The sequence below is a fragment of the Mustela putorius genome, unplaced genomic scaffold (genome assembly GCF_011764305.1).
Source record: "Mustela putorius furo isolate JIRA1106 unplaced genomic scaffold, ASM1176430v1.1 tig00000508_pilon_pilon_pilon, whole genome shotgun sequence".
In the NCBI taxonomy this organism is placed as follows: domain Eukaryota; kingdom Metazoa; phylum Chordata; class Mammalia; order Carnivora; family Mustelidae; genus Mustela; species Mustela putorius.
Window position 1 is genome coordinate 15,547,973 of NW_025421402.1, and position 14,084 is coordinate 15,562,056.

Sequence of the window (14,084 nt, forward strand, 5' to 3'; positions counted from 1 at the left end):
ATTCCTCTATTCTATTACATTGATTTATTTGTCTATCCTTCCCCAACACCTCACAATCTTGATTAACATAACTATATAATAAGCCTTGCAATTGGGTAGAATGATTCCTCCCATTTTATTATCCTGTTTAAAGTTATTTTAGCTACACTGAAACTTATATGCAAATGTTATATTTTATCTTTAATACACAAATGCAATAAAATATTTAAAATACTGTATAATATTTATGATTTCTAAAATATAGTATCTTATAATATTTCCATATAAATTTTAGTGTCCTATTATCTATTATTTACAGAAAGATCTTTTGGGGATTATGATAGGCATTTTCTATAATAATTTGTATATTACTTTGCAAAGTATAACTTGTATGTTACTTTGTCTGGTTTTGATATCAGGATAATACATACTTTCATGAAATGAGTTAAAAAGTCACTCCCCCTCTTTGATTTTGCTCTAATAGATACAGACCTCATGTTAATTACTTTAAATTTTTGGTATAATTTTATAGTGATATCATTTCTTTTTTATAAATTTTAAATTATGAATTAAATTTCTTAATAGTTGTAGGGTTATTCAAATGATTGTTCTCATAATGGGTGAGGAGGCAATTTATACTTTTTGAAAAAGGGTTCCATTTCACCGAAGTAGTAAAATGTATGTGTGTAGAATTGTTGGTAGTTATTTCCTTATTATACTGTAATGTATGCAAGGTGTATAGTGATACTTCTTATTTCATTTCTGTTACTAGTAATCTGTGTTTTCTCTTTTTGTCAGTCTTGAAAGAGGCTTGTAATTTATTTATCTTTCCAAAATTCCATTATTTTCATTGATTTTCTTTATTTTCTATTTAAATTTTATTTTATTTTTAACTTAATTTTATTTTTTTCAGTGTTCCAAAATTCATTGTTTTGATTAGTTTTATGATATCATTTATTCTGTTTGCTTAGAGATTATTTCATTCTTCTTTTCTTATTTCCTGAAGTGGAAATTCAGATTATTGATTTGAGACTTTAATCTTTCTTAAGCTAGTACCAAATAGTATAAAATTCCCTTGTATCACTGTAGAAATTGTCTTTGTTTTTTAAACTTTTTTTTTAAGAAATCGTCTTTGTTAATGATTTTTCTACTACCCAGCTTTCTAATAAGACATACCATTCTTTTACTAACACACTATAGGTCCTCTGAAGTTTTTCAAATCTTTATTTTGGCATACTTTATATTTGGCTTTTATTTAATGTAAGAGCAGTTTTTAATATATGCTGAAAGTTATAAAACCAATATATTTTGCCTTGAACTTAGTATCTTCATTCTTTAACTTAATTTATTTTTCTTTAACTAGATTGTGAGCTTACATTCCTAGCGAGTACATTTACAATTATTTACAAGGGAATATGTAATTATTAAAAATTAATACAATCACTGAATTGATTCTTTAAAGTAAATTTGTCCTTTATATATTGTTATATGTTAGTATTATCAGAACAAGTAAAAAGCTCCAGCTGATACCACACTTAAATACAAAGCTGCTTTTTCTGGCTTGAGGTAGGCTATGCTATACAGCCCCAGGTCAGTTAGAATCTGTGTTCATGTAGGTCAAACTTCAATATTTGTAATAATGTTTTAAAAAGTATAAAATTATAAAAACCCATTGTATTGTTAAGAGAGAAGTTTGGAATAAAAAATTTTAAAGTGGGGCTATCACAATTTCCATTTGGATCTATGTGTAAGTGACCTTTGTTATCCTATCTTATATGGAACTTAGGAGGGAAACCATTCTTATTTAATAAATTTTATTAATATTAATTCACCAATAATACCAAGACACATGCTCAGTTCACTTCCTAGTTTACTTGGAATCACCTCCCTCTCAATATTTTTCACAACTTTAAAATTAAAAATAAAATGAGCCTTTCTTATATGCAAAGGACCACCTACATACATAGCCTTATATTTCTTTTTTTTTTTTTAAGATTTTATTTATTTATTTGACAGAGAGAGAGAGTGCAAGTAGGCAGAGAGACAGGCAGGGGTGGTGGGGGGAAGCAGGCTCCCCATTGAGCAGAGAGCCCAATGTGGGGCTCCTTTCCAGGACCCTGAGATCTTGACCTTAACTGAAGGCAGAGGCTTAACCCACTGAGCCACCAGGTACCCAATAGCCTTATATTCCATATTCAAAGTTGCACAGGATCATTTCTAAAGCAGCTGTCTCTTAGAAAAGCAAACACACAAACTTAAGACTTCTTGACAAATACAGACCTCGATTTCACTTGTAGAACATCTCCCAAATTAGTTTCTAAAAGCAAGCAATTCTTTACTTTCAATACTGAAAACTCACCTTATCACAAAGGAAGCCACTGTTCCTGGTGCCCACTTTATCACAATCACAGGGTTTGCAAACATCCATGGCAGAAGGATCTGCTCCAACTTGTCGGAAAAAGTAATCCTTACATAACTCACAGTTCCTTCCTGCATCAGAGAAAGGTTATGCATTATGACTTCCAATTCATTAAAATCAGCCACATAATTCAAAATTAAAGACTGTATTCCTATGAGGGAATTCTATAATTTTCGGGACGTCCATTTTAATGCACCTTTCATCTCTACCTGCCAATTTAGTGATCCAGAGCATATGAAACAATGAACCTGTTACAAACTGTGCTTTACTTCATTAAACTCCCATCTGTTATATAATACCACACTTCCAAAAAGCTCTTCTTTGTTGGGGTCCACACATTTTGGAAGAGTTTGTTTTTAAACTTAAAACTTTTTTTTTTTTTATATCTAGGACTAGGCACTTAATCTAAATCAAATATGAGAAATGTTTGTGTGTGAGGTAGATGATGGTTATACATTGGAAAGAAGTAGGCATGTAGAATCAGAAATACTTTTCTCAAGAACTAAATCTTTTAAAAAAGGATACTGTTCTAAATATAATTTATTTTTCTATAGTTAACATTATTAAAAGCAAATGTTTCTCTGCTTACAGCCATTATTTTTTATTTCAAATAGCAAACTAGAAATTCCATGTTTAGATATATTAGAAATATGAGATAATTCCCATAGTTTATGGTTTTTTATTTAGAAATTTTTTCTTGCCATTTTATATAAGAAAAAAATCTGAATTAGAAGGGGGTTCTAAAGTAAATGTGAGTAGCATATAAGACCACTGAAAGGGGTGCCTGGGTGGCTCAGTGGGTTAAAGCCTCTGCCTTTGGCTCAGGTCATGATCCCAGGGTCCTGGGATTGAGCCCCGCGTCAGGCTCTCTGCTCAGCAGGGAGCCTGCTTCCCCCTCCCTCTCTCTCTGCCTGCCTCTGCCTACTTGTGATCTCTGTCTGTCAAATAAATAAAAATCTTAAAAAAAAAAAATCTTAAAAAAAAACACTGAAAGAAGCTAAAATAAAACTCAAGACTACCAATTCCACTTTAAACACTATGTACTGTACTCTGTTCAAATATTACTTAAATTGGCTCAATAGCAGAAAACTACAGAAATAATCAAGTGAAAAACATTCTCATGGATATTGGCTATGGACTAATTAAAAATTAAATGAATTTATAATATTTCTAGAATATTTCTATTTGCATATACTGATGATTCCTGAATTTCTATCTCTAATCTAGAAATTTCTTCATCATTCAATTAATTGAATTAATTACCATGTTACAAACACTGTACTAAGTGCAGAGAAATACAATAGCAAGAAAATATACATTGTATCCCTTTCACAGAGCTTTCTTACAATCTAGTGGGTAAGATGAGTTCTAATTAAATAATTATAGGAATAAATATGCACTTACAAATTGTGATAAGCATAAGATGTCACTCAAATATATAGATGATACTGATTTATTCTGAGGCATCACAGTAAGGTTTTTCTTAAGAGAGGAGTTTCAGAACTGTTTCCAGCTGCCCACAAGATTTTCTCCTATGTCTCTTGGAAACACTGTGAACATTCCCAAAACAAAACTTGCCATTTTCTCCCTAAGTTTTGATCCTTTTGTGTTTCCTATCTCAATGGCTGGCACCAGCATTGACCCTGTTGCTCAAACTAGAATGTTAGCATTGAGTCTTGACTATTTCTTTCCCTTACCTACACCCTACATTTTGCTCAGAAAATGCTTGTACTTCCCATTCCACATATCTCTTGGATCCACTTCTTTCTTTCCATACCACCTTAAATGTACTCAAGCATTATTTCTTACCTGGACCACCACAGTGCCTCAAACCACTTTCGGCCCTCTCCAATCCATTCTCCACTTTAAAACCGTATGTGTCTTTTAAAAACATAAAACTTGTTATATCTCTTTCTTGTAAAATACCCTTAAGTGGCATCTATTAACCTGAGGATAGAAGCCAAACTCTTAATCATGGATCATAGAGCCTTCTAGATCTGACCCCTGCCTTCCTTTTTAGCACTTGTCTTACCATCTTCCATTTGTCTCTTTCAGAGTTCCATGTTTTTTCTCCTCTAGGCCACTGCACATCTGTTTCTCTTACTAGAGACCTCTTGTCACCATGCCCCTAATTCCCCTCCTTCTCGCTATTCCACCTGATTAACTCCTACTGCACTTGTCCTATCTTAGCACTCATCAGACAACTTTGTAACTGTTCCTTTAATAGTGTGTCTTTCCTACTATGTAATAATCCACACAAAGACAGGGAAATTCATTATCTTGTTCGTCTTTATATTCCCAGGACCTAGCCAAGTTCTGGTGACATTTTAGGTCATCAATAATTATCTAATAAATCCATTCATGCTTCAGAGTCATGCATCTTCAAATCCATCAGACTTGGGCCATTATATTTTACAAATTGAGATACTGCCTATTTCTGCTTTTAATACACCAGCCCTTCAGAGAATAGTAATTTTCAATGATGAGTCAAAATGCTGTATGCTTTTAGAACAAGACTTTGATAATCATCTTGTGCATTTAATTAGCATTTTTTAAAAAAGAATGTTCCCAGATTACTAGGATTCTTGCCAAATCTGAATGAACATAAACATTGCTACATGAAAATTCAGACATAATGGAAGATCAAGGTCACACAAAGAAACTTAAGGGTATAATCCCTGAATTTTCCAAAATATATTCATGATTTAATCAAATAGGCTGTATTTTAGAAAAAGAAGAAATTTCCTGAAAAGATGTAGTTGAAGGTAAGAGTGCTATTTCTGAAAACTACCTAATTATTTGGATTTATGAAGACTGAATGAACAAGCTTTACTATCCTAACAATATTATTTTTTAAGTTTTTATTTCAATTCCTGTTAATTAACATACAGTGTAATATTAGTTTTTCAAGTGAACAATAGAATGATTCAGCACTTCCATACAACACTGGGTATTCGTCCCAAGTGCACTTCCTAATCCCTATCTCCTATTTGGCTCATCCCCCCACCAACCTCTCCTCTGGTAACCATCAGTTTGTTAGTAGTTAAGAGTCTGCTTCGTTGAAATAAGTCAATCAGAGAAGGACAACTATCATGTGATCTCCCTGATAGGAGGAAGTGGAGATACATCGTGGAGGTTTTAGGGGGTAGGAAAAGAATAAATGAAAGAAGATGGGATCGGGAGGGAGACAAACCATAAGAGACTCTTAATCTCACAAAACAAACTGAGGGTTGCTGGAGGGAGGGTGGCTGGGAGAGGGTGGTGGGGTTATGGACATTGGGGAGGGTATGTGCTATGGTGAGTGCTGTGAAGTGTGTAAACCTGGCGATTCACAGACTTGTATCCCTGGGGCTAATAATACATTATATGTTTATAAAAAAAATTTTAAAAAGTTTTAAAAAAAGAGTCTGCTTCTTGGTTTCTCTCTCTTTTTCCCTTTGCACATTTGTTTTGTTTCTTAAATTCCACATGAATGAAATCGTATGGTACAGTTTCGAAACATTTTCTTAAGGTAGCAATAAGATAATTTAAAATGACATGCATTGTATAACACACATGGGTCTCAAAGGCCAAATCAGACTTTGTTATTAGTTATCTATGATTTGCTAGTTACCTGTTGTGTTATGCTCACAATCATCACAGACCCCTCCCCCTCCTCTGTGGTGCTCATATGGAAATGGGTCCACTGAGATATTGTAGTGGCAGCTTCTGGAATGGTTGTTGCATTGACAAGGTTTACAATTGAAAGCTTGAACTTGATCACCTTGGTGGAAAGGCTTATCATTATAAAGAGGCAAGCAGTGATCGCACTGAAACAATAACACAACAATAAAGAAATACAAAGATTCTTTATGTAACAGACATTTTTGTTATAGAACTAATATCAAAGAGTTAAAAGCCAGCAATTATTGTTTCTGAAAAAATGTTTTATAAATCAGAAATTAGCAAATTATAGGCGTAGTAGTGCAAAATGATAAGTGTCCATCCAAGCTGAAACTATGCAAAATGACCTTAATAACCAATGAGGAAAGTTATGATTGTTCAATAATCTTTAATTTGTCAAAACATTAAAACTTGGTTTCCGGTCTGAGATTCCACAAGTAAGGATTGGAGTCACCACTCTATTCTAACAAGTTAAAAGCTGAGTAGACTGAAAAATCAACAACTCTTTTTGCATCTCTAAAGGGGAAAAACAGGACAAAGAGTCCCCAAGACTTTAAGGAAAGACTGACAGGTAACAGGGAGTCTCAGTGACAGAAGCAGAGACTCAGTAGCAGAAGCTTCCATGGGAACCAATTCCAGGTTGGAGGGGGGGTACTTTCTTGTACTTAACAAATTGCTGGATGTTTAGTAGGAACAAGACTGAGAATCGAAGACTCTAAGGGGACCTGGTTATAATGGGGGATCCCAAATATTTTGGAGATTTACTTCTGGGAGTTTGACCAGGTTCTCACAGTAAATCTTAGTGGAGTATTTTCTCATACTTCTGGCAGAAAGAGGAAAAAGGGAGCCATTTTGAAATAAATCAGGGTTCAATGCACTTCTTAACAATATCTGCCCTCAGGAGAAATTAGTAAACCAGAGCCTAACCTGCTGGGGTATTATCAGAGCCTGATTTAGGGAGGGGAAATACCCAAATCCAGCCCACTCTAGTCATCCTGTTTCACCTCTCAGTGGAAGAGACAGAGAAACAACTGTAAACAATCCAGAAGCACAAGCTCACTAAAAGTCTTAGACCTAATCATAGGACTATAGAGTGCTTCCCCCACGCTTCACTACACCGCCAAAGGCTTGTATACAGAAGTACATTTTACCAGGCACACCATCTATCAATGAGGAAAAAAAAATCACAAGAAACACTAAAGGCAAAATAAAACAAAACAAAAACAACAACAATAAAAAAAGCACTGCACAATCTGAAAGACTGAGCAAGCATCAGAATTAGAAATATCAGGAATGTTGGAATTATCACACCAGGAACTTAAAACACCTGTGATTAAAATGCCAAGGTTCTAATGGATAAAGTAGACAGCATGGAAGAATAGTGGTTAGGCAATGTAAACAGAGAGATGGAAATTGTAAGGAAAAAAAAAAAAAAAGAAATGCTAGACAAAGATCAAACAGAAATGAAGAATGCCTTTGATGAACCTATTAATAGATTGGACTCAGCTGAGGAAAGGATTTCCGAGGAAGATGATACAACAATAGAATCATCAGAAACTGAAAAGCAAAGAGAAAAAAACTGAACAAACAAAACAGACAATGCAAGGACAGTGAGACAACTAGAAAATTCATAACATACAAATAATGGGAACACCAGGAAGAGAAGAAAGAGAGGAACAGAATAAATATTTGAAACAATAATCCCTGAGAATTTCTCCAACTTAATGTCAAACACCAAACCTCAGAGCCAGGAAGCTTATAGAATACCAAACAGGATAAATACTAAAAACAAAAAAACAAAACAATAATATCTATACCCAGGCCTATAATTTTCAAACTATAGAAAATCAAAGATAAAGGAAAAAATGTGAAAGAGTTTTAAAAACACCTAACCTGCGGAAAGAACAATGGTAGGAATTATATCTAACTTCTCAGAAAACATGCAATTAAGAGGAGAGCAGAACAAAATACTTAAGGGTTGAGAGAAAAAAACACCAATCGAGAAATCTGTACCCTCCAAAATTGTCCTTCAAAAGGGAAGAAGAACTAAATATGTTCTAAAAAAAAATTTTGAAATTTGCTGTCAGTAGAACTGTCTTTCAAGAAATGTTAAAAGTTCTTTAGAGAGAAGGAAAATATTATAGGTTAGAAACTTGGATCAATGTTAAGAATGGAAAAGCATCAAAGAGGGAATAAGTGAAGGTAAAACTTTAAAAAATGTTCTTACTGTCAGTTATAAATATGATAGGAAATAAAAATTATAATAGACTAACATTTAGTAGCCTGTGAATTAACATTTGAAACTTTGAGAATTAAATTGTTTTATTTTTTTTGGTAAAAAATTGAGTTGCTTGAATCATGCTTGCTTTCTTATCGTATGACTTTCTATTCTGAGAAAGCAGTCTGTCTGTGCCCTGGTGATATGTCATATTGCTTTGTAAATATGGATGGGCACCCATCATTCCAGTCTTTGTGCTCTCACTGTTAGCATCACCCTATTCCTCATAACCAGAGTCCTCATTTTTTTTTTTTTTTAGATTTTATTTATTTATTTGACAGAGAGAGATATCACAAGTAGGCAGAGAGTCAGGCATAGAAAGAGAGGGAGGCAGGTTCCCTGCTGAGCAGAAAGCCCAATGCGGGGCTTGATCCCAGGACCCTGCAATCATTACCTGAGCCGAAGGCAGTGGCTTAATCCACTGAGCCACCCGGGTGCCCCCAAGTCCTTGTTCTTAAGTCAGCCTTTGCTGAGTTGCTCTAGCTGTGTATACAAAGTCTTTCAAATGGTGTCACTGACCAACTATTTCTTCTGTGAAGAAAGGAATACTCAATTCCACTTTTTGAATTTGTGTTTCTGAAATGTTACATGGGTTTATTGCTGACAGACTAGGAAGCAGCACAACTACCAACTTCTTTGAATAGATGTTGCACTAATCAATCACCAACATACTTTGAAAGAAGAGTCAAGAATGGTCACTGGTCATGATATGCCTTGTTACCACAGTAATGTGTAGACTGAAGGGCCAGCAGTTAAACCTGTACTTTATACAATTACTTACCATTAATATACCATAATAACTTATGTTTGAACCATGTTGTTGGAGGATGAGTATCATCTAACTATGGTAACTGAAATCCATGTATATTAGAATTGTACAAAGAGTAAATATTTTTAAAGATTTTCTTAAATATGGCCAAATTCCTTCTAGAAAAATTAAATTCATAATCCCACCACCAGGAACATCTGAGAATGTCTATTTTATATTCTGTTCAATTTAAAACTGTGACTATCTCTTCATGATTTTAAGAAAAATATTTATTACTCTTTTAGTATGTATGCTTTTCATTACTAGTAAAGATAATTTTTTCATCTTGTTCTTGGTCAAATATAATCTTTTTGGAGGAAACTTATTTTTTGTATTATTTCTGAATTTAATGGATATATCTTTAAAGTTACAACCTATTTAATGATGTTGACTATTTCAGGTAAATTATCATTTAAAAGAAGAATTATCTACCCCAAAATAACAAGATGGTTTTATACAAAAAATAATAAATATATTACCAATTTTATTAAAGGTCCTGATTTAAATATTTGACCTATTGCATTTATAAATTGTTATTTAGGTTTATTAGTTAATTAGAATTTATTCTTGCATTCATAGAATAAACTCAATGCCATTTATGATAAATAATGGTTAAAATTATTTAGGATTTTTAAATTTCTATTCATAAATTAGACTGTTCTGTGTTTTTATAAAGACATTAAAATAAATAAAACCTTAACATTTTAATGGGGAATCAGTATGTACTTCAACTTATCAAGTTAATTTTAATATCTGAATGATCAGAAAAAGAATTCTTGTTTTGTACCCTAAAACCTACAGTAGTTTGTCAAGTTACATTATATATAAAAATTATATATAAAATTATATATAAAATATGATTGATGCAAGAGAAATTTTAAAATAATAGGAGCACCTGGTGACTCAGTCAGTTAAATATCCAACACTTGATATTGGTTCAGGTCATGATTTCAGGGTCGTGAGATCAAGCCCTGTGTTGGGGCTCCATGATCAGTGCAGTCTGCTTGAGATTCTCTGCTTCCTCTGCCCTCCCCACACTCACACTCACTGTCTCTAAAATAAATAAATAAAATCTTTAAAAAATACATATATAACAGAATTCATGAATTATTTTTCTCACCCCTTGATTTTTTTGGTAAGATACTTAATGAATGCTGAAAGTGTCCAATTTTTCTCAGACTTAATTTAAATTATGAATTAGGAGAATCCAACCATGTAACATCTCAAAAAGTCTCCCTATCTATTCATAATAATGATCCTTTGCAATTTGTTTTAAGACAGTTAAAAACTATTTTTATATTTTTGACAAAAAAGGTTATTTCCTTTTACTATTTTCTGCAATAAATGCTTAATATTTCAGAACACTTTGACACATTCCATAATCATTATTGGGACAAACTGCAGTCAAAAGCATTTTTGCCAGTTTTTATCTCCCTCTACTAATTCATAGTTGAACAATTTCTTCCCTTAATATTTTTAAACTTAGAAAGAAAAAAAAAAGTAACAATTTAATCGTCCAATATGTTACTATTGTATGGTATTCTGAAATTTTTAGCAGGAAAGCACATAGTTTTTCTACTTAACTGAAGAAAAGGAAGACAAAAGACAGAGAAGAAATGAGAACAGAAACATAATGGTTCTCCCATCATGTAGTGCTGCGTTGCAATAATTGGTAATGAATGCACTCTTCCATTTTGGTCAGATTTTTAAAAATCAATATCATATTCTTTTTGAAGTGAGGAAGATTCTCTCTCTGTAAAACCATTTCTCATCTTTTGGACTGGAATAACTTCTCCCTTTCTCTTCTTCTACAGCACTCAATACCCTGACCACACTCCTATTATTTTGAACCAAAATTATTGGTTTACTAGCATGTACCATCCAGGAATTGAAAGCTATTGGCTTTTATACTCCCTGTGTCATCCACACAGAAGAAGCTTAATAGACAATTGCTAAGCTGTTAACTAAAAATTCACATGGGACTATATAACATTAATATCCAAAGTAGTCATTCTTAAGGTAATGTAGAGAGGGGAACAATAGAAACAATTAATAAATAGGATAAGGTTATGTAAAGACTTCAGGATTAGCATTTATCAGATGATTTGCAATAAACAACTTAAAAATATAAAAGTCATTTTGTAAAAGAAAGATACAGAGCAGTCAGAAACAGAATACTGTCAATTATGGCTCTTTGTTCCCAAAAAATTAAAGGTGGAGGAATCGACCTCTTTAAGTTTTCTTTCACCAACATTTGCAAATCAAATTATATAGAATCCAATGTTAGATATCAGGTATAAGCTTGAAGTCAGACATTTTAATTCAATTACTGGTGCTGCCACTAACTGTAAAAGGTAACATGAAATACAGACTGCCTATGTGTTATGTCCTCTATGAAGCATTTAACATGGGTTATTTCACTGAATCCTTTAGATTTTGAGTAACACAAATATCTCACATCTGATTTCCATTTGTTGATTCACTAGCCCTGTGCTCTCACATAATTAAGTCTATTCTTCAAGGCTTATTTTTCTCATTTATAACATGGAGGTAATCACACCTGCCTCATAGCGTTGTTGTAAAGACCAAGTGCTTAGCAGACTGTCACATAGTAAGCTTTCAGTCAACAGAGCCTACTACTTTATTAGATTAACGACTGGGGGTTAAAGAGATAAAGTAACATGAAAAATATTATTGGACAGGAAGCCCTTGAATCTACCTTACCTCTGTGAATCTCAGTTTCTTCATCTCTAGAAGGAAGACAACTCAACTCAATATCTTAATTGTTGTTGACTCAAAATAATCTGAGGATAAGTAGTAATACTTAAATAATGTCCAATCACAAAGCCTGGCACATATTACATACTCAAAATCTGGAAGTTACAAGATGAAGGAGGAGGTAAGAGGAGGAAGATAAGGTTAAAAATCCAGCATTGGTGTTGATCTGAAGTTGGAGTGATACCAGCAGTATATAAGACTGTTCCTATGCAATATATTAAACTAAAACCTTTAACAGGAGATTCTGTGATCATAAATGTTCTAGTGCATGGTCTTACTTAGAAGATGTAGCCTACAGAAAGGAACAATGAGCAATTAATGACCAAAATTCACTTCTGGTTAATTTTATCACCTGTACATTACAGAGGAGGACTTATCTACACTTATTTCCTAGCAGCCATCAGATATCATTACATACAACCATCACTTCTAGTAGACTTAACTGTTGGGGAGATATTTTCTAACTGATAAATGGAAGAATAGATGAAAATTCACTTTCTGAGTTCCTGGCTTTGGAAGAGAGAAATGAGCTCATTAAGTTCTCTTCCCCAAATCAATTAGCCATGCAATTAATCTCATTTCCATTTTTTTTTTTAAACTCTATCCCCTTGCAAAACTTTGGCCAAATGCAAAATTTTGCTACAAAACAATGCCAGAGTGTATTTTTTCCCTACTTCTTTGAGAGTCTTCTTACAGACAACTTCCCTTACCCCATGGTGGTGCTCTTATTATTCAAGTTATGCTTTCCTGAATAAAAGGTGGTGGAAGCGATGATATGGAATCTGTGGTTCTGTCCTACTGATTATAGATGCAGTTTGTCTTACAAAGCAACTGCCGGCTGTTTGAGTTTGGGATGTTGCCTACATGAGTTAATGGAGGAAATCCAGCAAAAGCCTGTGCCTCTGATATTTTTATGAAGACAATATTTCTGTTTTTTCTTATTGTGATCTAAAAAATAAATCTCATTTAAGATTTTGTCTTTACGGTTAACCTCAAAGTAATTATCAAAAAGGCTTGTAAATAAGATCACACTAATTACGAGAGCAATGCTTCAAAGATATAGTCCTGGCTTTTTTTTTTTTGGATGGTAGTCCTGGCTTTTTTAACATTTAAAATCAAAGAGGAATTTGCTACTGACCTAATGGAGTGGCTTGAGTACAAGTCACTGTTACTGAAAATGGCTCACCTCCCTTCTGTGGACAATAAAAGACTTGCAGAAATATTGACAACATTTTATCTCCTTAAAGAAAACAGCTGGGCTATCATTTACAGCTCTCAAATTGAACTTTAATATATATATATATTTATATTATCATACTAGGGTGGCAAAAGTTTGCAGAAAAAGCCAGTGCAGACCCAAGTCCTAAGATGGTAATTTATACCTGGTAATTTATTCCTGCCAGGATGCTCCATTCAACTCCACGATTCCAGTGAGAATTCAGAGAAGTACATTTTTAAAACTATTTGAGAAAGACTTTTTTTTTAATTGTGAAGAAAAAGATATAGTGCCCCAAAGACAATGGTTTGAAAACGTCATGTATCTTCAAAGAAATATAATGAGTAATTATTTTACTCTGTTTCACTTTTAAATTTTGAATTGACATTGATACTTACAAGACATGGAAATTCATAGCAAGAGGGAGGTAACATATAGAGACATATCCTTTGGAGGTCTCCTCAAGATATATTAGGTTTTGTAGAGCTTTTGTCTCCAGATAACATAAAATATTTTGAAAAAATAGTGTTAAGTGTAAAGACATCACCGTGTCCAAATTGGCATGAAATATAAGCAAAAGTCTATTATTCAATTTTTTTGGTCCACATAGGTTATTTTCCTACATACTTGGAGTTTTCTATGATATAGTACTTAATATAAATAAAAATCTGAAACAAAAATTTATAAATATAAATGTAGAAAAGTACTCAAAATACAGCTTAAATTTAAAAACCAAGTTAAAGATAACATGTAAAGTATAATTCTGCCTTCTAGAGAAGTAGATTTATCTGTGGATATGAGTATAAAGCTACAATGTTAAGAAGGTAAATACAGATGATACAGATTTATAATAACAATAATAAAAGAGCTGTAAGGATATAAACTTAGAGCATTTGCCAAAGTTATCTATGAGTGGTGAAGTTATAGGTGACTTCTACTTTTT

The 14,084-nt window shown here is 33.1% G+C and overlaps 1 protein-coding gene across 1 annotated transcript in view; it reads right to left on the reverse strand.

The window, feature by feature from the left end:
- USH2A (usherin) overlaps positions 1-14,084 on the reverse strand; it is a 681,643-nt gene that overhangs the window by 579,720 nt on the left and 87,839 nt on the right. Inside the window, exons 9-10 of the mRNA XM_045081155.1 lie at positions 6,012-6,207; positions 2,339-2,469 (exon numbers count right to left, since the gene is read on the reverse strand). Coding sequence (XP_044937090.1) covers positions 2,339-2,469; positions 6,012-6,207 — 327 coding nt within the window. The remainder of the gene's footprint in view (positions 1-2,338; positions 2,470-6,011; positions 6,208-14,084) is intronic.